Source organism: Pristiophorus japonicus, chromosome 1 (genome assembly GCF_044704955.1).
Source record: "Pristiophorus japonicus isolate sPriJap1 chromosome 1, sPriJap1.hap1, whole genome shotgun sequence".
Classification (NCBI taxonomy): domain Eukaryota; kingdom Metazoa; phylum Chordata; class Chondrichthyes; family Pristiophoridae; genus Pristiophorus; species Pristiophorus japonicus.
In genome coordinates, this window is record NC_091977.1 from 348,593,924 (window position 1) to 348,618,580 (window position 24,657).

Below are 24,657 nucleotides of genomic sequence, written 5' to 3' on the forward strand. Positions count from 1 at the left end.
TTGAGGAATCAGAGAAATTGAATACAGTACGTCCTGCAGAGTTCTGTACCAATATACTGTCAGTATTGGTTGAGAGAATTCTGGGATCTGGAACAGATATACCACAGATTTGCATTCTCCTCTACGTGGCAGGCTGTTGAGTCTAGCTTTTTAGGATTCCTGTCTGGAGGTACCAGCTTTGTACATTGTATGAAAATAAATGGATTGGAACAAAAGAACAGGAGTATGCCATTCAGCATCTCAAGCCTGTTTCCGCCATTCAATTAGACTATGGCTGATCTGTACCTCAACTTCATTTACCCACCTTAATATCCCTAAATATCCCTTACCAGACAAAAATCTATCGATCTCAGTCTTGAAAGCTCCAACTGTCCGAGCATCCACAGCCTTTTGGGGGAGAGAGTTCCAGATTCTTACTACCCTTTGTGTGAAAAAGTGCTTCCTGATTTCATTCCTGAATGGCCTGGCTCTAATTTTAGAATTATGTCCCCTCACTCCTGATTTCCCCACCAGAAGAAATAGTTTACTGTAGCTACTGGTGTCAAAGTGACTGAAGTCACCAGTAAAGGACCCTCTGTAAAACGTTATGCACCTCTCTAGAATTTGTGGAAACACTTTCCCATGGCAATGATCATACATATCAACTCGTCTTACCGACTACAGGCTTTCAGTCTCTCTTGTTAAGGAGTCACCCTAAAGCTAGATGCATTAGGAGCTGTAACTTTCCTTCCGCATGGGAGACTACCGGTCTGAAAACATAGGCTGTTGAAGCAGTTCTGAAGTTTTGGGAATCATCCTCCTGCTGTTTCTTGTCACAGTCTGGTGGTCCAGCAGGATGATGAAAAGGGTATAAATATGGCAGCTGACATGCTGTCAAGAAAAAAACTGTAAATATCCTGAGACCTGACCCACAAAGTTCTTTAGCTGTGCCCTTTTTTTATTTGCTGTACAAAGAGATCCTTTATCCAGTATCTGTCCTCACAGAAAATCATGTGTGTGACTTCTGGATGAAAAGCCCACTTGTGTGGGCAGACTATGTGCCTGAGTAAACTAGCCAGCATGTTGAACTTTTCTGCAATTTATTACAACAAGAGTTCTATTCCCTGACCAATGTAACGGTATTAAACGCCAATGACTTACATGTGTTTGCTCTAAAATTGCTTCACCTGTTAGCTTTGATTTGTCACAAAACCTTTGTGATGTTGCCAATATAGGCCAAGACTCAATGGCCTCTGATGAGCTAATAAACACAAGAAGTACGTTCACCCAATATGCTGTTCTTTCTCTGTGGAACTCCACATAAATGCAGTGTGGCAATGTGGCAATGTGCCAGAATCAAAATCTCTCTCAAGAAATACAAACCAGTAAGTGACACAATTTTTCTTAAGCTGAAGTAAGTTTTCGTATAACCACAGACATTGGCACAACACTTGAAGTGATTCTGATCTGATGTTTGAGGTTAATGGGGTTCTGTTAGTTAAATCTGAATTCACCGGAAACTCTCAGCGGAGCCCAGTTTAAGCTTTTTCCAACATAACTGGTTAGAAGCAATAGCATCATTTACATGGCACACTTTTTTTTTGCACAGTTGGGTTAAATTGCCATACCTGAAGGGGATTGGTTGGAGTCAGTGGTGACTGGAGGCCTTGCCCTGGGGACTGGCTTTGTTTTTGAGGGGATGATGCTTGCTGGCCAGACAACTGGTGGTTCTGTTGGTGCTGTTGTTGTCCTTGTTGCTGTTGCTGTTGGAGCTGCTGAAGATGTTGAAGTTGCTGTATTTGGGAATTCAGGGATGAGGTAGCTGTGGTAAATACAGACAAAGTTATCATAAATGTATTATTGAATAAGCACAGAATAAGCCTAAGGCATCACAAATAATCATTATTTTAGCCAACTCTTTTTTTCTTTCGCCAGTTTTCTTTCATTCTCTTTCCTTTGGAGTACAGCTTCATGGGCACTGACAACAATTCGTTATCCCACTCACATGTCCACTATTTTCATGAGAATTTTGACACAGATCGTCAGCAGGCTATTTCACTGCAGGAGGCACCGCAGCAGAGTCCAATCCTGTCCTTACCCAATCAGCATCAGGATCCCAGACTGAATTTACCTTCTTTATTCCACGAGCACTGAAGCCAATTTTAGTGTCCCCTACCACAACTCTGGTTGAGATCAACTAAGTCAGAACAGATCTAGTATTTCATGGTCTGGAGGTCATTTGTTAAGGGGGTGAAGATATGGTGTGCGAAATAGCCCCTCGCCCCATTTGGTGGCGGTAACCTTCCGGCACCTGGACTTTTATCACCTGGCCCGGAAGTCCCATCCCCAATGCGGAATTGGGCCGTGCGCTCCTGAAACGAGGCGGAGTGCTGCCTCCTCTGCCTCGTTGGAGGGGCGCTCCCGGGCCAGCAGCACGTCGCTGAGTCCAGTGGCGCGCTGAAGAGGCCATCACTATGCCGAGCATCCACGTAGCACAACGTCCCTCCCCTTCTGTTAAAGGGGAGGGCTGCTCAAACTCTGCAGGCTCTTTGGTAGCGGCCACTGGGATACCAAGGATGCAATCGACCGGGCCAGTGCCCCAAAACCCAAGAGTCGGTCGACAAAATAAAATGGCGGCCTGGGGCGATAAAGGCCTCCCCTTTAAGAGGCACCCTGGCGGTGGATGTCCACCAGTTTCGCACCCCGCTTAGCTGGCGTTGACATCTGTCCGCACCAGCCTCGTGGCCTGCGGGTGCGATTTCTCCCGTGGGGCACAAAGGGGTCAGCGAGGGGTTGGCATGCACGATGATTACGTCATTGCCTGTTGCGCGCCGGCCCGGGGCACTAATCATAGGGCGTGGCACTATCTGTACAGCGCCTCCCAAAACTCCGGGGCAATTTCCCCAGAAACCCTCCACTGGGCAAAAAAGCCATTGCGCCCCATTAACGCTGCCCCCCCCCCCCCCCCGGAGGCGCTAACATGGAATTACATAGGATATAAGGCACAGGAACAGGCTATTCGGCCCAACCAGTCTATGCCGACATTTATGCTCTACTTGAGCCGCCTATTTTGGGTAAATGGCTCTAACCATTTGCCATTACCATAGGCGTCAAAGACTCTGCTTGAACCATATTAACTGCGTCAACTATTTCGGGCAGTTCAGCAGCTGCTTGCACCTTACGATTACCTGCAATAAGTTATCACTGTTTGCAAGCAGGCCTTTCGTTCTGAACATTCCTGAATTAATTTTGCCCCATCAAAAAAAAATGTTTCTTAAAGTTTAACAAGATGAAATTACTTTAAAAAGCCTCTAGAACTCCTGCCACTGCTTCGATCCCGTCTTGCCAGCTTGCTGAGCTTGACACATTCCAGCTCCGATTTAAAATTAAACATTAAGTACCTAAGGATGTGTTTGAATAATGATCTGAATACAGGAACATGTTTTTATAATGCTACTGTCTGCTGCGTTTGTTAATTTATTGCTGAGTGTTGTTAAATTTAATATTGATATTGGGAAGGCAGTTCTGGCTTTATTTCAGCTGTTATACCAGTCCTGGTGTATAGGAGGCAAATTGCATTTGCACGAATGTGCCCACTATAAGCAATGGGGACTGCACTACCTTTCACACCCTCAGGACATTCCAAAGCACTTCACTGGCAATTAATTACATTATAAGTGTAGTCACTGTTCTTTTGTACTGAACGGTAGCAGCCAATTTGCACCAATCTACCTTACTTCCCGTTGTCAACTTTTCCCATTTTAAATTCCTATGTCCCACATTTATAATGGAAACTCCCTGTGTAAACTTGTTGTGCTTTAATTACACCCTCCTGCAAGTTGTGATGCTGTAGTGCCTCGATCGTGTGTCTCCCAGTAAGGTCCCACAAACATCAATGAGATAAATGACCAGGTAATTTTTGCAGTGCTTGTTACTGCAATTTTTAAACATTGTGGTTATATCATCATTATCATAGGCAGTCCCTCGAAATCGAGGAAGACTTGCTTCCACTCTAAAAGTGAGTTCTCAGGTGACTGCACAGTCCAATGCGGGAATTACAGTCTCTGTCACAGGTAGGGCAGACAGTGGTTGAAGGAAAGGGCGGGTGGGAAGTCTGATTTGCCACATGTTCCTTCCGCTGTCTGCGCTTGGCTTCTGCATGCTCTCGGTGATGAGATATCATCAGTCCTTATTTTGTTATAATACTTGGATTTGACATGATAATTTAGAATTAAATAGCAAAACTTTAAGCAACTTGGGAGTAGAGAAGTCTCCACACTGCCTCCCCTGGGAATGGAGTGGCTGTGCAATCGGGGCCTCACCAGGCTCCCCTTCTTCATCCTCCTCCTCGAGGTGGGCCTGCAATCCCCACTGGCAATGCCCAGCCCTTCATGATGGCCAAGTTGTGCATCATGCAGCACACCACAATGAATTCGGAGACCTGTTGAGGGGAGTTTGAAGGCTGCCTCCAGAGTGGTCGAGGCATCGGAAGCACTGCTTGAGCACCCCAATCGTCTGTTTGATGATGTTGCGGGTGGCTGGATGGTTTTCATTGTAGTGCTGCTCGGCTTCTGTGGTGGGGTTGCAGAAGGGGGTCATGAGCCAGGTGCGTAGGCTGCATCCTTTGACCCCGACCAGCCAGCCATGTCCTGCCCTTTGTTACTGAAACATTTGTGAGACACTGCACTCACACAAGATGAAAGCATCATGTGCGCTCCCTGGATAGCAGGCATTCACTGCAAGGATGCAATGCCTGTGGTCGCACACCAGCTGGACATTTAGGGAGTGGTATCCCTTTCGTTTTCTAAATAACTCTGCATTGTTGAATGGTGCTCGCAGGGCCACATGTGTGCAGTCAATGGCTCCTTGAACCTTCGGGTAGTCTGCAATTCTGCCAAACCCACATGCCTGCTCATTCTGGCTCTCCCTGCTCATCGGGAACTTTATAAAGTCCATTCTGTGGTCGCACAGAGTCTTTGTAATGTGCCGAATGCAGCAATGCGTAGCGTATTGAGAGATACTGCATATGTCCCCTGCTGCTGCCTGGAGGGAACCGGAGACATAGAAAGCAAGCGCCACAGTCACCTTCACTGCGACAGGCAGCGCAGTCCTGTTGGTGCTGGAAGGCTGCAGGTCTGCCTGTAGGAGCTGGCATATCTCTGTCAGCACTTCCTTTTGGAATGCAGCCTTCTCACACACTGCTCCTCAGAGAGCTGGAGGTATGAGCGTTCGTGCCTGTAAACCCGTGGGGGGTAAGCCCTCCTCCCCAGATGTCTTCAGCCTCTCCTCATCTGTGGCTCGACATGGCCAGCAGCCCTTCTTCTAGCTTGACGCCGCCTGGCAATAGTATGCAGCATGATACGCTGTCAAACTCGTATTGCCCCATTAAATTCTCTTACTGACATTGTAAGAATACTGTAATGGCAGATACAACTGCCACTTTCAAGTCAGAGCTTCACGCAGCGTGCTGTGCACAAACATTGCAGTCAATGTGACCTGCGAATAAGGATCATCCTCCCTCCATTCTCTCCCGAAACATCTCCACTTCGCTACCTCTCCTCCTTTAAGACGATCCTTAAAACCTACCTCTTTGACCATGCTTTTGGTCACCTTTCCTAATATCGCTTTATGTGGTTCGGTGTCAAATTATGCTCGCTACTGTGAAGCGCCTTGGGATGTTTTGGTACGTTAAAGGCGCTATATAAATGCAAGTTATTGTTGTTTACTCAATAACCTTAATTGTCCCAATTAAAGGGGTAGTAATAATTCCAGCTCGCTGTGTAGTTAATGTAAGCCTATCAAAAGGATTAGAATACAAGGTGTTAGAATTCATGCTACAGCTAAATAAAGCAGTGGTGAGACCACACCTGGAGTACTGCATTCATTTCTGGGCACCATACTTTAGGAAGGATATAACAGCCTTGGAAGGAGTGCAGCACAGATTTACTAGAATGATACCTGGGTTAAATTACGAGGAGAGATTACACAAACTAGGGTTGTATTCCCTGCAATTTAGAAGATTAAGGGGCGATTTGATAGAAGTTTTCAAGTTATTACCGGGAACTGATAGGATAGATAAAGATAAATTATTTCCGCTGGTTGGAAAATCTAAGACTAGGGGGCATAGTCTAAAAATTAGATCCAGGCCTTTCACGAGTGAAATTAGGAAACACTTCTACATGCAAAGTGTGGTAGAAATTTGGAACTCTCTTCTGCAAATGACATTTGATACTGGATCTGTTGTATATGCAGACAATGGATGTACTCTATGTGCAGTCACTGTGTGATTGCATAAGATGGAGACTAGTTTACCTGATGTACTATCAATGAGGTTTACACTGTGTACATACATGCTGGCACCACTAGAGGGTGCAACTGGTGGAGACCGGGGTTTCCTGCCCTGGTGGCAGGGCTCTGTATAAAAGGCTGCACACCATGCTTGTACAGCACTCTGGAGTTTGGAATAAAGGACCAAGGTCACTACAGTTTGAGTACAACACATTGCCTCGTGGAGTCATTCATAAGTACATTACAGACATAACAACTACCGAAGAGAATACGGACTTTCACGCGATCATGACTACCTTTGGCACACTGAAAGACTTTGCGGATGGTGATGATTGGGATGCCTTCACGGAAAGGCTCGAGCAATATTTTGTGGCAAACAACCTGGCAGGGGAGACGGACACATTGGCAGAGAAGCGCAAGGCTATACTGCTGACCAGTTGTGGTCCGAGGTCTACTGCCTCATTAGGGACTTGCTGGCACCCACGAAGGCCAAGGATAAGACATACAATGAGCTGACAAACTAATTTGCGACCAACTTAAACCAAAAGAGAGCATCCTCACAGCCAGGCACAGATCACTGCAGACCTGAGGGCCAGGAGATTACAAAATATGTTGCCGACCTCAGGAGACTTGCGGCACCGTGTGATTTTGGCACGCACTTCAACGAAGCATTGCGAGACATCTACGTTATAGGAATTGGCCACGAGGGCCTCCTTCACAAGCTGTTATCTGCCAACACCACAGTCAACCTGCAGAAAACCATCGGCATCAGTCAGCTGTTCATGACCTCGACCTGCAGCACCAAGCAAATCATTCATCCTGTGGACTCAAACCCGGCAAGTACTGTTCACAGAATGGTGCCTTTCACAGGCAAGATTGTAGAACGTGGCTCTGCCCAGGGCAGAGAGCACAGACCTCAGAGTTCCAGAACTCAGTCCGCCGAGGGTTGCTAATCGAGTAGCACCATGCTGGCGTTGCGGAGGAAACCATAGGGTTCACCAGTGTCAGTTTGCTGAATACGTATGCAAAGCCTGTAACACAAAGGGCCACCTCCAGCGCATATGTAAAAGAAATATGACTCACCGTCTAGCAGAGGTGCCAGTAGATGACTTTGAATCCAGTGGGGACACTGATGATTTGGCCAGAGAGGCAGTTCAGCCCCAAGAAGTGCATGGAGTGTATACCTGCACTACCGATTGTCCTCCAGCGAAGATGGAAGTCGAGATAAACGGCATTCCAGTTTTCATGGAAGTGGACACGGGAGCGAGCCAGTCAGTGATGAGCCAGGATGCCTTCAAGAGGCTATGGAACGAAAAAGGACCCGAGCTGGTTCCAGTACAGGAAAAGTTGCGCACCTAGGAGCCGATCCCAGTCCTTGGTAGTGCTGATGTAAGTGTAATCCATAATGGCGTGGTGCACAAGTTACCTCTGTGGATTGTTGCAGGTGATGATCCAACGCTATCCGGAAGAAGGTGGATGGGAAAGATCCAGTGGAAATGGGAAGACCTCGTCACTCCAGCAATCAATGTCCCCCGTGCTCAGAGGCAGATCAAAACCTTACCTTCGCTTGGGCGAGGCACCAGAGAACAGACCAGCGCAGTACCTAAACAGACTGTCCATCACGACTGCGTGGCAATGATCTGACCGGAACGATCTAAAAATCCCTTCCCGGCTCCAGTGCCAGGACTCCTGGGGAGGAAGATCGAATTCACAGGTACCCTTCCAGTGTTAGTGGCGGAATCGTGGGCGAGAAGGATCAAGGCAATCGACCTCGATGACCGAGTCAAGAAAGCTGAAAAAAAAGATGGCTGCGGCAACATCACGAGGTGTAACGCTGAGGGACCAACACGTGGTGTCCAACAAAGGATTTGATTGGGGTAAAGCCAGCAGGGTTCTCTTAAAGGAGACCTGCAACCAACTGAACTTAAAGAGACATTGTATGCATGGCCATCAATGTAACAAACCGGTTAAGATTGTGAACAAGATGTTGTTGCGAGATTTCGTTCTGTAAAGAACAAAATGCTGTTGCGAGATGGCGGTACCAGTCCTAATGTAAAGAACAAAATGTTTTTGTGAGATGTTGGGAATAGAGTGTCCCCAAAAGTAGCAAGCGAGTGAATTCAGAAGGGTAAAGGTGTGGAGCCTGATACCCTGCCCCAGGTCTATCCCACGCTATAGGCACCCGATGGCACCATTCGCCACGCACCTGGAAACGAAAACGGCGCCAATACGTGCAGTCGGACGCCATTGCCCACCACCTGGGAGGAGACGGCACAGCCCCCAGACCCAGTCACTACCTCAGCCATGTCTGGGAGTGAAAGGGTGGAACCAACGAGTTCCCCAAATGGGACCTGGAACAGCCAGGCTCCCAACACCGTGAGAGAGCAGGCAGAAGACTCTGAAACCCTCAAAGGAGGACAGGGAGGCCACACACATCTGTGGCTCTACTCACCACCAGGCAACGGGAAGGGCCCAGAGTCCTGGCTAGGTGAGCGAACCAAGCCCATCCCGCTAGCAGGGGGCGCAGCACCGCCATCAGGCGCCCAGGACCCTGTCCGGTTGCTCTGGAACTAGCGTCGTCACATACCTGTACTGCCACCTTGTACTGACCATGACTGAACCATGAATGCAATCTACCCAATCCTGGCGCACCACCGTTAAACGTAACGAATGTAAGTCACTGAACCTAGATGTCACGATACAAACTGTAAAAGAAAAATCATTATTTTTTTCTTCCTTTCTTTGTACTTCACTGTGTCTGATTCTGTATGTTAATGTAATGGGTCAGCTGCATGATCTCGCTGTGGGGGGAGGGGTAAATGGATGTATGTAGCCATGGACTCTCGCATGGATCACACCCAGAACCCACTGGAACCTCCACCGCATCATCGAACCATCCAATCCGATAACTACTACCCAACGTTGTGGCAAAAGGACTTGGGGGTTAACAGGGAGCGAGCCAAGCCAAAGCACAGCCAAGGTGCAAGGGCTATTGGCACTTAAGTCTGGGGAGAGCTAAGCCAGAGCACATAGTGCAAAGGTAATTGGCACAAAGGACTTGGGGAGAGTGATGTTATATATGCAGACTATGGATGTACTCTATGTGCATTCACTGTGTGATTGCATAAGATGGAGACTTGTTTACCTGATGTACTATCAATGAGGTTTACACTGTGTACATACATGCTGGCACCACTAGAGGGTGCAACTGATGGATACTGAGATGTTCCTGCCCTGGTGGCAGGGCCCTGTATAAAAGGCTGCACACCATGCTTGTACAGCACTCTGGAGTTTGGAATAAAGGACCAAGGTCACTACAGTTTGAGTACAACACATTGCCTCGTGGAGTCATTCATAAGTACATTATACACATAACAGAATCAGTTATTAATTTTAAAGCTGAGATTGATAGATTTCTGTTAACCAAAGGTATTAAGGGAGAAGGAGCAAAGGAGGGTATATGGAGTTAGGTCACAGATCAGCCATGATCTCACTGAATTGCGGAACAGACTCAAGAGGCTTAAAGGCTTACTTCTGTTCCTATGTAGGGAAGTTATGTTATTATGATGTGTACAATATGTAAAAGTCGACCTCTTAGAGTGGATGATATTGCATGGATAATTTTTTTTGTGCCATTTATGTTGAGGTTTTAGAAATCAGATTCAGAATTGTACAAGTTATACAAATTTTACAGTACCTAATACTTACAGCCTATGTAGATACATACTTATTATTGTACGCCAATTATATTGAGTCAAGCAACAGCTTTGTGAGCTATATAAAAGTTGAAATGTAAGCTCCTTTCTTTGCCTAAATTAAATTGTTGATGGGAAAGAGATTTTATGGCAGATGTGATAGTTGGCACTTCACACTGGTTAAAATCATTCATCGTGGAGTTATATGGGAAAGAGACCAAGATGGAAGAGTTCGCATTGTCCACTTATGTCCGCCATGTCCACCTTCTAATTTGTGAGTATGCCCTGACTTTTTTCATGATAATGTTGGGAGAGGGGCTTGGTCAATCTTAGTGCACTAAATGAGAATTAATTATAACTCTTAAGTAGGGTCTCTCTCCCTGTGAAACTGAGGAGTCTGGGGAGTCGGAGGCTGATAAAAGGCCCGGCAGTTTGAGAGGTGGGAGTTCGAGAAGCAGGAGTCCGGGGAGTCGGAGGCCGATAAAAGGCCCGGCAGTTCGAGATGCGGGAGTTCGAGGAGTGGGAGTCCAGGGAGTCGGAGGCCTATAAAAGGCCCAGCAGTTCGAGAGGCGGGAGTTCGAGGAGCGGGAGTTCAGGGAGTCAGAGGCCTATAAAAGACCCAGCAGTTCGCGAGGCCAGCTGGTGCAGCTGCAGCAGGAGCAGAAGGTAAACAAAGAAGTAGAAAGAAATCGAAAGGTGACGTCACAGCCAAGGGGGTAAGTGATTGGCTAGTGATTGGTGAGTAGTTTTTCTTCTTTTCCTTTATCAGTAAGTAACCTTTATCATTGTTGTTGCCAAATTAAGATAATCTAGGGGTTAAGTCATGGCAGGAGAGCGCGGGCACATGTCATGCTCCTTCTGTGCTATGTGGGAACTCAGGGATGCTTGCAGTGATCTTGACGACGACATGTGCGGGAAGTGTATCCTGCTGCAGCTTCTGACAGACCACATTGCGGCACTGGAGCTGCGGGTGGATTCACTCTGGAGCATCTGCGATGCTGAGGATGCCATGAATAGCACGCTTAGTTAGTTGGTCATACCGCAGGTAAATGTTACACAGACAGATAGGGAATGGGTGACCAACAGGAAGAGCAGTGGAAGGAGGGAGTGCAAAGGTCCCCTGCGGTCATCCTCCTCCAAAACAGATACACCATTTTGGGAACTGCTGGAGAGGATGACTCATCAGGGGAAGGCAGCAGCAGCCAAGTCAATGGCACCGTGGGTAGCTCTGCTGCACAGGAGGGCAGGACAAAGAGTGGGAGAGCTATAGTGGTAGGGGATTCTATTGTAAGGGGAATAGATAGACATTTCTGTGGCTGCAATCGAGACTCCAGGATGGTATGTTGCCTCCCTGGTGCAAGGGTCACGGATGTCTCGGAGCAGTTGCAGAACATTTTGGAGGGGGAGGGTGAACAACCAGTTGTTGTGGTGCATATAGGTACCAACGATATAGGTAAAAAACGGGATGAGGTCCGACAAGCTGAATTTAGGGAGGTAGGAGTTAAATTAAAAAGTAGGACCTCAAAGGTAGTAATCTCAGGATTACTACCAGTACCACATGCTAGTCAGAGTAGGAATCACAGGAGATCTCAGATGAATACATGGCTTGAGGAGTGGTGCAGAAGTGAGGGATTCAAATTCCTGGGATATTGGAACTGGTTCTCGGGGAGGTGGGACCAGTGCAAACCAAATGATCTGCACCTGGGCAGGACCGGAACCAATGTCCTAGGGGGAGTGGTTGCTAGTGATGTTGGAGAGGGGTTAAACTAATATGGCAGGGGGATGGAAACCTATGCAGGGAGACAGAGGGAAGTAGAATGGGGGCAGAAGCAAAAGATGGAAAGAAGAAAAGTAAAAGTGGAGGGCGGAGAAACCCAAGGCAAAAATCAAAAAGGGCCACATTACAGCAAAATTCTGAAGGGGCAAAGTGTGTTAAAAAGACAAGTCGAAAGGCTCTGTGCCTCAATGCGAGGAATATTCGTAATAAGGTGGACGAATTAACTGCACAGGCAGCAATTAATGAATATGATATAATTAGCATCACGGAGACATGGCTCCAGGGTGACCAAGGCTGTGAACTCAACATCCAGGGGTATTCAACATTCAGGAAGGATAGACAGAAAGGAAAAGTAGGTGGGGTAGCTTTGCTGGTTAAAGAGGAAATTAATGCAGTCGTAAGGAATGACATGAGCTTGGATGATGTGGAATCTGTATGGGTGGAGCTGCGGAACACCAAAGGGCAGAAAACGCTAGTAGGAGTTGTGTACAGACCACCAAATAGTAGTAGTGAGGTTGGGGTCAGCATCAAACAAGAAATTAGGGATGTGTGCAATAAAGGTACAGCAGTTATCATGGGCGACTTTAATCTACAAAAAGATTGGGCTAACCAAACTGGTAGCAAAAAAAATATGGTGGAGAAGGATTTCCTGGAGTGTATTAGGGATGGTTTGCTAGACCAATATGTCGAGGAACCAACTAGAGGGCTGGCCATCCTAGACTGGGTGATGTGTAATGAGAAAGGACTAATTAGCAATCTTGTTGTGCGAGGCCCCTTGGGAAAGAGTGACCATAACATGGTAGAATTCTTTATTAAGATGGAGAGTGACACAGTTAATTCAGAGACTAGGGTCCTGAATTTAAGGAAAGGTAACTTCGATGGAAGAGACGTGAATTGGCTAGAATAGACTGGCAAATGATACTAAAAGGGTTGACAGTGGATAGGCAATGGGAAACATTTAAAGATCACATGGATGAACTTCAACAATTGTACATCCCTGTCTGGAATAAAAATAAAATGGGGAAGGTGGCTCAACCGTGGCTAACAAGGGAAATTAAGGATAGTGTTAAATCCAAGGAAGAGGCACATAAATTGGCCAGAAAAAGCAGCAAACCTGAGGACTGGAAGAAATTTAGAATTCAGCAGAGGAGGACAAAGGGTTTAATTAAGAGGGGGGAAATAGAGTATGAGAGGAAGCTTGCCGGGAACATAAAAACTGACTGCAAAAGCTTCTATAGATATGTGAAGAGAAAAAGATTAGTGAAGACAAGCGTAGATCCCTTGCAGTCAGATTCAGGTGAATTTATAATGGGGAACAAAGAAATGTCAGACCAGTTGAACAAATACTTTGGTTCTGTCTTCATGAAGGAAGACACAAATAACCTTCCGGAAATACTCGGGGACCGAGGATCTAATGAGAAGGAGGAACTGAAGGATATCCTTATTAGGCGGGAAATTGTGTGAGGGAAATTGAAGGGATTGAAGGCCAATAAATCCCCAGGGCCTAATAGTCTGCATCCCAGAGTACTTAAGGGAGTGGCCCTAGAAATAGTGGATGCATTGGTGATCATTTTCTAACAATCTATCGACTCTGGATCAGTTCCTAGGGACTGGAGGGTAGCTAATGTAACCTCACTTTTTTTAAAAGGGAGAGAGAAAACGGGTAATTATAAACCAGTTAGCCTGACATCAGTAGTGGGGAAAATGTTGGAATTAATTATTAAAGATGAAATAGCAGCGGCATTTGGAAAGCAGTGACAGGATCGGTCCAAGTCAGCATGCATTTATGAAAGGGAAATCATGCTTGACAAATCTTCTGGAAATTTTTGAGGATGTAACTAGTAGAGTGAACAAGGGAGAACCAGTGGATGTAGTGTATTTGGACTTTCAAAAGGCTTTTAACAAGGTCCCACACAAGAGATTGGAGTACAAAATTAAACCACATGGTATTAGGTGTAATATACTGATGTGGATATAGAACTGGTTGGCAGGCATAAAGCAGAGAGTCGGGATAAACGGGTCCTTTTCAGAATGGCAGGCAGTGACTAGTGGGGTGCGGCAGGGCTCAGTGCTAGGACCCCAGCTATTTACAATATACATTAATGATTTAGATGAAGGAATTGAGTGTAATATCTCCAAGTTTGCAGATGACATTAAGCTGGGTGGCGGCGTGAGCTGTGAGGAGGACGCTAAGAGACTGCATGGTGACTTGGACAGGTTAGGTGAGTGGGCAAATGCATGGCAGCTGCAGTATAATGTGGATAAATGTGAGGTTATCCACTTTGGGTGCAAAAACATGAAGGCAGAATATTATCTGAATGGCGTCAGATTAGGAAAAGGAGAGGTGCAACGAGACCTGGATGTCATGGTACATCAGTCATTGAAAGTTGGCATGCAGATACAGCAGGCGGTGAAGAAGGCAAATGGTATGTTGGCCTTCATAGCTAGCGGATTTGAGTATAGGAGCAGGGAGGTCTTACTGCAGTTGTACAGGGCCTTGGTGAGGCCTCACCTGGAATATTGTGTTCAGTTTTGGTCTCCTCATCTGAGGAAGGACCTTCTTGCTATTGAAGGAGTGCAGCGAAGTTCACCAGACTGATTCCCGGGATGGCAGGACTGACATATGAGGAGAGACTGGATCGACTGGGCGTGTATTCACTGGAGTTTAGAAGAATGAGAGGGGATCTCATAGAAACTTGTAAAATTCTGACGGGACTGGACAACTTACATGCAGGAAGAATGTTCCCGATGTTGGGGAAGTCCAGAACCAGGGGACACAGTCGAAGGATAAGGGGTAAGCCATTTAGGACTGAGATGAGGAGAAACTTCTTCACTCAGAGAGTTGTTAACCTGTGGAATTCCCTACCGCAGAGAGTTGTTGATGCCAGTTCATTGGATATATTCAAGAGGGAGTTAGATATGGCCCTTATGGCTAAAGGGATCAAGGAGTATGGAGAGAAAGCAGGAAAGGGGTACTGAGGTGAATGATCAGCCATGATCTTATTGAATGGTGGTGCAGGCTCGAAGGGCCGAATGGCCTAGTCCTACACCTATTTTCTATGCTTCTATGTTTCTATGTTCCAGAGATGTCAGTTACAGGGAATGTCTCCTTGCGTTCTCGATTGGCTTAACTGCAAATTGCGGAAGTCATGATGCCAAACCAGGCTGATGAAAGCTACGTTAGGGTGATGGGAAATGGATCAAGATTCCAACTTCTGATTACTATTGCTGCACAGTTTGTGGAGTTTGCTATTTAATTTTTTTATTCTCATTTTTCTCCAGAAATTCCATGCAAAGAAATGTTCCATTTATGAAAGCCTTTCATCAACCCCACCTCTGTATGTTGTGTCTTAACAACTTTCATCTTGCTTTCTGCTTATCTTTATTTAAGAATATGTTCCTTTTCACTTTCTTCCTATCTTTTACTCTTTCCTTCAACCTTGTGGACCCAACCATGATGGGTGATTTCTCAGCTTCCATTGCAGCTCAAGCAGAAGCCACCCAATATCTTGGTTCTGCAGTGGAAGCTCAGACTTCTGTCATTATGGTTCAAAGGGGCTTGCAGGGTGTCACAGCGGTCCAGCAATTGTCCTCCAGCATTTACTAGGATTGCTGAGGCACTGGCCCGGGGGAATGGCAGTTGCTCCATGGAACATGAACCTGCTGTCCTTGCTTACGATGACAGCATTCATCCTCCCACCACTACCGCTCCGCCAGTACCCTTGCTGTTGCTTGACAGCCAGCCAGACCACTGCCCCATGATTCTCAAAATCCATGACGAGGCCTTGGACAACATGAACCATTTTCCATACCTTGGGAGCCTACTGTCAGCAAGAGCAGACGTCGATGACGAGGTCGAACACCACCTCCAGTGTGCCAGTGCAACCTTCGGTCGCCTGAGGAAGAGAGTGTTTGAAGACCAGGACCTCAAATCCGGCACCAAGCTTATGGTCTACAGGGCAGTAGTGATACCCGCACTCCTATATGGTTCAGAGACGTGGACTATATACAACAGACCTCAAAGCGCTGGAGCGGTACCATCAACGCTGCCTACGCAAGATGCTGCAAATCCATTGGCAGGATAGACGCACCAATGTCAGTGTTCTCATTCAGGCCAACATCCCCAGCATCGAAGCATTTACCACGCTCGATCAGCTCCGTTGGGCTTGCCTGACACAAGACTCACAAAGCAAGCACTCTATGCGGATCTTCGACATGGTAAGCGAGCCCCAGGTGGGCAGAAGAAACACTTCGAGGAGACACTCAAAGCCTCCTTGATGAAGTGCAACATCCCCACCGATTCCTGGAGATCCCTTATCCCACAACCGCCAAAGTGGAGGAAAAGCATCCGGGAGGGCGCTGAGCACCCCGAGGCCCATCACTGAGAACAAGCAGAAACCAAGCGTAGACAGTGGAAGGAGCGTGCGTCAACCCAGGCTCCCCGACCACCCTTTCCTTCAATCACTGTCTGCCCCACCTGTGACAGAGACAGTAGGTCTCCTCAGTCACCTGAGAACTCACTTAGAGTCGACTCCAAGAGACTGCCTATGATGATGAATGCTGCCATCCATGCTGTGATGGTGCGGGTTGGAGCAGGGTCTTTGAGGCCCAGAGTTGCTTGAGGTCCATCGCCAAGGCCATTGGCAGTCTTTCCGACTAAAAGTCAATAGCCTTCCATGAGCCTTCCATGCTAAGCCACTGGGGTAGCACTATGTAGGAGCACTAGGATAGGCAAAGGCACATGGAAGACAGGCATAAGGGTGATTAGTTTAAGTTTGTATGCAATATGGCATGATTTAATTTATAAATTTGGTTTGGAATGTTTATTTTGTGTTCTTTTATTTTTTCATTTTGGCCAATCAGATGCTGGGATGGTCAGTGACAGAGTGAAGGTAAGGTATGGGATTGTTGGTGAATGGGAATTGGGGTTGCGTTTATTGGTATCGCAGTCGGGTAAGTTGTTCACGGATAGCCTGGCCAGAAAGGGGCTGTCTGGGTTGTCTCTTCCCTTCCTCCTCCTCCTCTTCCTGCTCCTCAGCTGCTCACAGTATAACTGTTGGCAAGGGCTATGCCTCTTGATGGCGAGGTTGTGCAGCATACAGCAGACCACCATGAACCTTGACACACGCACTGCTGAGTACCGAAGGGCTCCTCCAGAGTGGTCCAGACTGCAGAAGCATTGTTTCAGCACACCAATGCACTACTCTATCACATATCATCTGGGAGCATGGCTTTCATTGTATGCATGCTGCGCATGTGTGTGTGGGTTGCTCACCAGAGTCATGAGCTATATTGCCAGCAGATAGCCTCTGGTTTGTCATGGTGGCTCAAATGCAGATGGCACAGCGTACTGCCACAGAATGAAGGCATCATGACTACTGCCAGGATACCGGGTATTAACGTGCATGATTCTCTGTGTATGGTTGCACACAGCTGGACGTTGAGAGAGTGGAATACCTTTCAATTGCGCTACACCTCAGAGTTGACATGTGGTGCCACAAAGTGACATGCTTGCAGTCAATGGCACCCTACAGCAGAGGAAGTCTGCGATCCTCGCGAACCCGCATGATCTCTCCACCTGCTGCTCTCTGGTAAGAGAGAATGAAATGTAGTCAGCTCTCTTTGAATAGAGAGTCTCAGTGACCTCCCTTACACAACAGTGGATGACAAACTGCGAGATGTTGAAAATATCTAGCTCCGACCTGAAAGGAACCCGCACATAAAAGTTCCTGGCTGCAATCACCTTCACAGTCACAGGCAATGCGGTCCTCACCCTGTTCTGCGGTTGCAATTGCAGCTGCAGTAGGTGGCGGATTTCAGTGAGGACGTCCTGACTGAAGTGCAGACATCTCACACACTGCTCCTCGCTGAGGGTCAGGTAGGAGAATTGCTCCCAGAATATTTTTCATCGCATAATACTCGTGTGAAGCGCCTTGGGATGTTTTACTAGGTTAAAGCTGCTATATAAATACAAGTTGCTGTAGTTGTTGTTATTGTTGTGCTGGGCGGATATGACCTCCTGCTGAGAGCCCTCCTTCCCCCTCCTCCTCCTTCCTCTTCTCGTAGCTTGCCCTGCTCTGTGTCGCCTCTGCTCATTCTCCCTGTCATGCTGTATTCCAAGGGGAAGGCTTATTACTGCATCCATGTCTGGAAGCAAGTGGTTTGTGCAGAAGAAGCCTTGAAGTCAGGAGAAAGTCCTTCAGCACTTGCCACACCACTGCCTGTGGACCTTAGCAGCTTAAACGAACTCTAGAAAACACCAGACACTTGTTCAATTGTAGCAACAGCCTGTAGAAATTAATCAACAATTAACCTGAAAGTAATTGATGATCCCTTTAAATAGCGCAGGCGGAGGGCCTTTCCTGCTGCTACACGCTGATTGACGTCATGATCTGCATACTTCCAGCGGACGCTCACTGCACACGTTAACACCCAATATAGCGTCCGGCGTGAAATGCACCAGAAGTATGTGCAAGCGCATCAGGCACCATTGTGGACCTCTAAGGACACTCGAAGCGGCCAAAATACAGGCGCTGTGCATCCGAATTTAGTGCCTGTTGAATTTCTAATCACTTGACTTGTGTCCAAAGCTTATTCCTTATCCACACCATGGCTGATAAACCCTGGATCATGGTTGTGATCGTGTTGATTTAATTAGGTCTGTAGTGTCAATTTCATTAAGTAGCTCCCTACATCTTTACCAAAGACTTGAGTGAACTATTTCTCCATTAACCAAGGATATTATACTTGCATCTTTAGAGATATAGGGGCCAATCACAAAAATGAGAAAAGTGCATTCAGTCCATAAAGCACTGCAGCACCCAAGTCCTGTTTGAGGGACCAACCTGCTCATCTTTTACCATTTATATCATTTTGCTCGTCACTGAATCAGGAGTTAACACATTTTCCTCTTGAATGTTTCAATTGAGTTAGTATTTACTGCACTAGGTGGCAGTCTATTCCATAAATTAATGACCATACAAGTGAAGGTAATTTTTAAGCTAAATTAGTTTGTGGCTTAACTAAAAACAGAAAATGTTGGAAATGCTCAGCAGATCAGACAGCATCCGTGGAAAGAGAATCAGAGTTTAGGTTTCAGGTCGATGACATTTCATCAGAACTGGAAAAAGTTATATAGAAACATAGAAACATAGAAAATAGGTGCAGGAGTAGGCCGTTCGGCCCTTCGAGCCTGCACCACCATTCAATAAGATCATGGCTGATCATTCCCTCGATACTCCTTTCCTGCTTTCTCTCCAAACCCCTTGATCCCTTTAGCCATAAGGGCCATATCTAATTCCCTCTTGAATATATCCAAAGAACTGGCATCAACAACTCTCTGCGGCAGGGAATTCCACAGGTTGACAACTCTCTGAGTGAAGAAGTTTCTCCTCATCTCAGTCCTAAATGGCCTACCTCTTATCCTAAGACTGTGTCCCCTGGTTCTGGACTTCCCCAACATCAGGAACAATCTTCCCGCATCTAACTTGTCCAGTCCTGTCAGAATGTTATAAGTTTCTATGAGATCCCCTCTCATCCTTCTAAACTCTAGTGTATAAAGGCTCAGTTGATCCAGTCTCTCCTCATATGTCAGCCCAGCCATCCCGGGAATCAGTCTGGTGAAACTTCGCTGCACTCCCTCAATAGCAAGAACGTCCTTCCTCAGATTAGGAGACCAAAACTGAACACAATATTCCAGGTGAAGCCTCACCAAGGCCCTGTACAACTGCAGTAAGACCTCCCTGCTCCTATACTCAAATCCCCTAGCTATGAAGGCCAACATACGATTTGCCTTCTTCACCACCTGCTGTATCTGCATGCCAACTTTCAATGACTGATGAACCAGGACACCCAGGTCTCATTGCACCTCCCCTTTTCCGAATCTGCTGCCATTCAGATAATATTCTGCCCTCGTGTTTCTGCGCCCAAAGTGGATAACCTGACATTTATCCTCATGTAGAGATGTAACAGGTTGTAAGCAAGTGCAGAGGCAAAGAGGAGAGAGGAGGAAAGAAGAAAAAGGGAAGGTCTGTGATAGAGTGAAAGGCAGGGGAGATTAAATGACAAAAGGAATGACGGTGCAAGGCAAAAGGAGTTGGCAATAGGACAATAAAGGAAACAAATGACGGGTCTAGTGGAGCTGAAAAATGGTAACAGCAGAATCAATACCAGCCACTGCTGTTCGAAAAAATGAGAACAGTGGTTATGATTTGAACTTGTTGATCTCAATATTGAGTCCGGAAGGTTGTCAAGTGTTTAAACAAAATATGAGGTGCTGTTCCTGTGCAGCAGGCTAAGGACAGAGACGGAGTGGTTGGGAGAATTAAACCACTGCTCCCATTTTTTTGGACATCAATTGCTGAAAGGTAATTGTTACATCTGTAATGCACTCATGAATGACTCCACAAGGCAATGTGTTGTACTCAAACTGTAGTGACCTTGGTCCTTTATTCGTAACTCCAGAGTGAGGCACAAGCATGATGGGCAGCCTTTTATACTGGGCCCTGCACACCTATGCAAGTGATCCTCAGGTCTCCCACCGCAGTGACCTCTGGTGGACAGCCTCTGCCACAGGGGCAGGAATCCCTGGTCTCCACCAGTTGCACCCTCTAGTGGTGCCAGCATAGTATATACACGTGTAAACCTTATTGAAAGTACATCAGGTAACAAATCTCCATCTTATGCAACTATACAGTGACTACACAGAGAGTATATCTATAGTCTGCATATATAACAGTAATTTTCCTAAAACATTTAAATAAGGCTACGTGCCTTCATTTTAATAGTCATTCTATTTTTTATTCATGTTGCCTGGGTTTCCCAGGCCTCTGAAAGAGGTGAGAAACGCTTAATCCATGAGGTAAGTATCTTTACAGCACTGCTTGTGGGCCAGGAGGGGCAGGAGTGCTTCCTCCAGGCCCAACAAGCTTCCAAGTTATCACCTCCACCACACAATCTGTCTGCTCCCTCTCCACCTTCGGCTCTCCCTGACCACTATCGAACCCTCTCCGTCTCCGACCATTGTCAAACGCATCCCCCCCTCACCACCATCCCCTGCTATCGGGACTCCCTCCTCCCCATTGATCTCTCCCACTTCCCCACTACATCTATATGCTCTCCTCGGCTGGGGCTTTGTGCTGCAGGCTTCCTTGCCCGATAGGCCGCTAGCCTGTTAATCAGGCTGCCTGTGGGTGCGAAGCTGCCAGAAAATATTTTAAAGGAGCCCTCTAGTTAAAAACTGCAGGACATTGGGGAAACCAATTGTTCCGCTTCTCCCGACTTCAAAACAACACTCCTGCACAGAACTCGCATCCGGCTAAAATACATGCCATTAACTCTGTTTCTCTCTCCACAGATGCTGCCTGACCTGCTGAGTATTTCCAGCATTTTCTGTTTTTCTTTCAGATTTCGCTTTTGCATTAGTTTGTGGCTTTTTCAGCTGATGATCATACCCCTTTGTTTCTCCATCTTGTTTGGCATTAAATTAACTATCATCATTCACATTATTGATGCCTTTAAAGTTTTTAAAATTTGGATCATGTTTTAACAAGAACAGATTTAATTTTCTCAGCTCTTTCCACAGATAAATTACCTGGCACCTTGATTCATCATTTTATACTTTATTTCAGGTAAGTTCCCCCATTTAAATTTTTGTTGCCCTTCAGCATCCCACTTGGTCTGAGACTTGCACCTGAAATGGCAAATGCATGCCCTACTTCCAGACTTCTGCAAATAGGAACATAGGAACAGGAGTAGGCCATTGAGCCCCTCATGTCTATTCCGCCATTCAATGAGATCTTGGCTGATCTGTGACCCAACTCCATAATACCCGCCTTTGCCCCATATCCCGTAATACCTTTGGTTAATAAAAAATCTGTCAATCTCAGATTTAAAATTAACAATTGACTCAGCATCAACTGCCTTTTGTGGAAGAGAGCTCCAAACTATCCTAAATTCACTGCTGAAGATCTGGCTCTAATTTTTAGGGTACGTCTTCCAGTCCTAGATTCACCAATCGGAAATTGTTTCTCTCTATCTACCCTATCCGTTCCCCTTATTATTTTGAAAACTTTGATCAAATCAAGGGAGTCAAGGGTTATGGGAAGCGGGCAGGGAAGTGGAGTTGAGGTCATGGTTAGATCAGCCATGATCTTATTGAATGGCGGAAAAGGCTTGAGGGGCCAAATAGCCTACTCCTGCTCCTATTTCTTATGTTCTTATGTAATCACTCCTTAATCTTCTAAATTGTAGGGAATACAACCCTAATTTGTGTAAGCGCTCCTCATAATTTAACCCTTGGAGTCCAGGTATCATTCTAGTAAATCCACATCGCACTCCCTGTAAGGTTACTAATCTTCAGAAAAGCACAGAATGAGACCATGAACTAAAAATTGATTAATACAAGCTTTTGGAATTTAATTAAGCTGGACAATTAAGGACATTCTGTGGTCAGGAACCAGAACTGCTTTTATGCATAACAACAATGGAGTTGTTTCATGAGGCCCTGAACTTGATTGACCAGGGTGGGGGGAAAACAAGCTCACTGGAGACACCAAGTCTGTAAAAAGACCGGACAACAAAGGAACCACACCAGGTGCACATTTTTTGGAAATGAGGTGTTAATATGAAAAATCAACTTGTGCCTTGCAGACTCAGTGTGCAAATGGGAAAACAGACAAGTCCATTATTGCAGTCAATCAACCAAGGGGACCACAAAACAATGAATCGATGCACACACAGCATCAAAACCGCAGTGACAGGAAATCAGTCATAATGTGGATATAAATATGCGAGCTAGAAGCAGCTAAGGAGACCACGAGGAGACCACGAGTCAACCACTTCCATCAGTCGGGCTAGAAGCAACCCAGAGCGACCAGTTCCATCAGTCGGGCTAGAAGCAGCCCAGAGCGACCAGTTCCATCAATAGCTCAAAGGTTATTCCTCCAGTCGTCCAGCATCGTTCGGCGGGAAGCGGAAGGGGGTACCAAAGCGAAGTGAGGTACGAGACGTACATGGAAGGAATGGCACTACAGAAAACAGCCAGAAGAAGAACCAACTGGTCACGGAACCAATGACCACAAACCTACAATAGCTACAGCCAGGAAGGGTGATTGTATGTTTTCAGTCGATTTCTCTCAGAAGTCAAGTCCTGCAGTTTTAGTCGTTTTTTGAGTAATAAAACTGACACTGGGTTAAACCTAAATTTTGTGCCACGTGTTGTCCTTTCCCCTTTATGTTCCGAGGTCTAAGAATCAGAGTAGAGTGAAAATCAAATACCCTATATCCTTCCAAGGCCAATATACCCTTCCTGAGGTGTGCTCAGAACTGAACACCGTACTCCAGGTGTGGCCTCACCAGGGCTTCGTATAGCCTTTGTATAGCTGTAGCTTGACTTCTAACCCCTTGTATTCTAGTCCTCTGGATATAAAAGCCAGCATTCCATTAGCTTTTTTCATTACTTTTGTACCTGTCCATGCCATTTTAATAATGTATGTACATGGACCCTTAAGTCTCTTTGGACCCCACTGCTTCTCACTTTTCACCAATTAGAAAGTAAGCAAATCTATCCTTATTAGGTCCAGGGTGGATGACCTCACATTTGCCTATACTGTATTAAAATCCATTTTCCACAGTTTTACCGATTCACTTAATCTATTAATATCTCTCTGTAATTTTATGCTTCCATCTACATTACTTACAATGCCATCTATCTTTGTGTCATCAGCAAACTTGGATTTGTAGTTCTCTATCCCGTTAATATTTACATTAAATAGTTGAGACCCGAACACAGATCCCTACAGGATGCCACTAGTCACATCCTGCCAATTAGAATACCTGGCCATTATCACTACTCCCGGTTTCCTGCTGATCAGTCAATCTCTTAACCAGGTCAATAATTTGCCCTCAATTCCATGAGCTTCAACTTTAGCTAGCAGTCTCTTATGAGGAACTTTATCGAATGCCTCGTGGAAATCCATATAAATAATATCAATAGACATTCCCCTGTCCAAATACTTTAGTCACCTCTTCAAAAAATGATATCAGGTTCGTCAGATATAACCTACTCTTTACAAATCCAAGCTGATCAGCTGAAAATTTTCAAGATGTTCATTCACTCCGTCCTTAATTATAGACTCTAATAATTTCCTGATGACAGATATTAGGCTAACTGGTCTATAAGTCTCTGGTTTCCCCCTCTCACTTTTCTTGAAAAGTGGAGTGGGGGGTACTTTTGTAACCCGGATTCCACAGGGCTCAGTACTTGGACCCTTACTTTTTGCGGTATATATCAATGATTTAGACTTCAATATAGAGGGCATGATTAAGATGTTTGCAAATGATACAATAGGAAGATAACTGTAAACTGCAGAAAAATAACAATGGACTGGTCAGGTGGGCAGAAAAGTGGTAAATGGAATTCAATCCAGAGAAGTGTGAGTGGAGGGCGAACAAGGCAAGGGAATACACTATAAATGGTAGGATACTGAGAAATGTTGAGGAACAGAGGGATCTTGGAATGCATGTCCACAGATCCCTGAAGGTAGGAGGACAGGTAGATAAGGTGGTTAAGAAGGCATACAGGATACTTTCCTTTATTAGTCAAGGCAGAGAATATAAGAGCAGAGAGGTTATGCTAGAATTATATAAAACACTATTTAGGCTATAGCTAGAGTACTGCGTGCAGTTCTGGTCACCACATTATAGGAAAGATGTGATAGCAGTAGAGAGGGTACAGAGCAGATTTACTAGGATGTTACCAGGCCTGGAGAATTTTAGCTATGAGGAAAGATTATAGGCTGGAGTTGTTTCCTTTGGAACAGAGGAGTCTGAGGAGAGACTTAATTGAGGTGTATAAAATAATGAGGGGCCTAGATAGAGTGGATAGAAAGGACCTATTTCCCTTAGCAGAGAGGTCAA

The 24,657-nt window shown here is 45.9% G+C and overlaps 1 protein-coding gene across 1 annotated transcript in view; it reads right to left on the bottom strand.

Moving 5' to 3' along the window:
* Positions 1–24,657, bottom strand: part of pou6f2 (POU class 6 homeobox 2) — an 868,195-nt gene that overhangs the window by 291,633 nt on the left and 551,905 nt on the right. Inside the window, exon 5 of the mRNA XM_070874822.1 lies at positions 1,608–1,801. Within this exon, the coding sequence (XP_070730923.1) occupies positions 1,608–1,801 (194 nt within the window). The remainder of the gene's footprint in view (positions 1–1,607; positions 1,802–24,657) is intronic.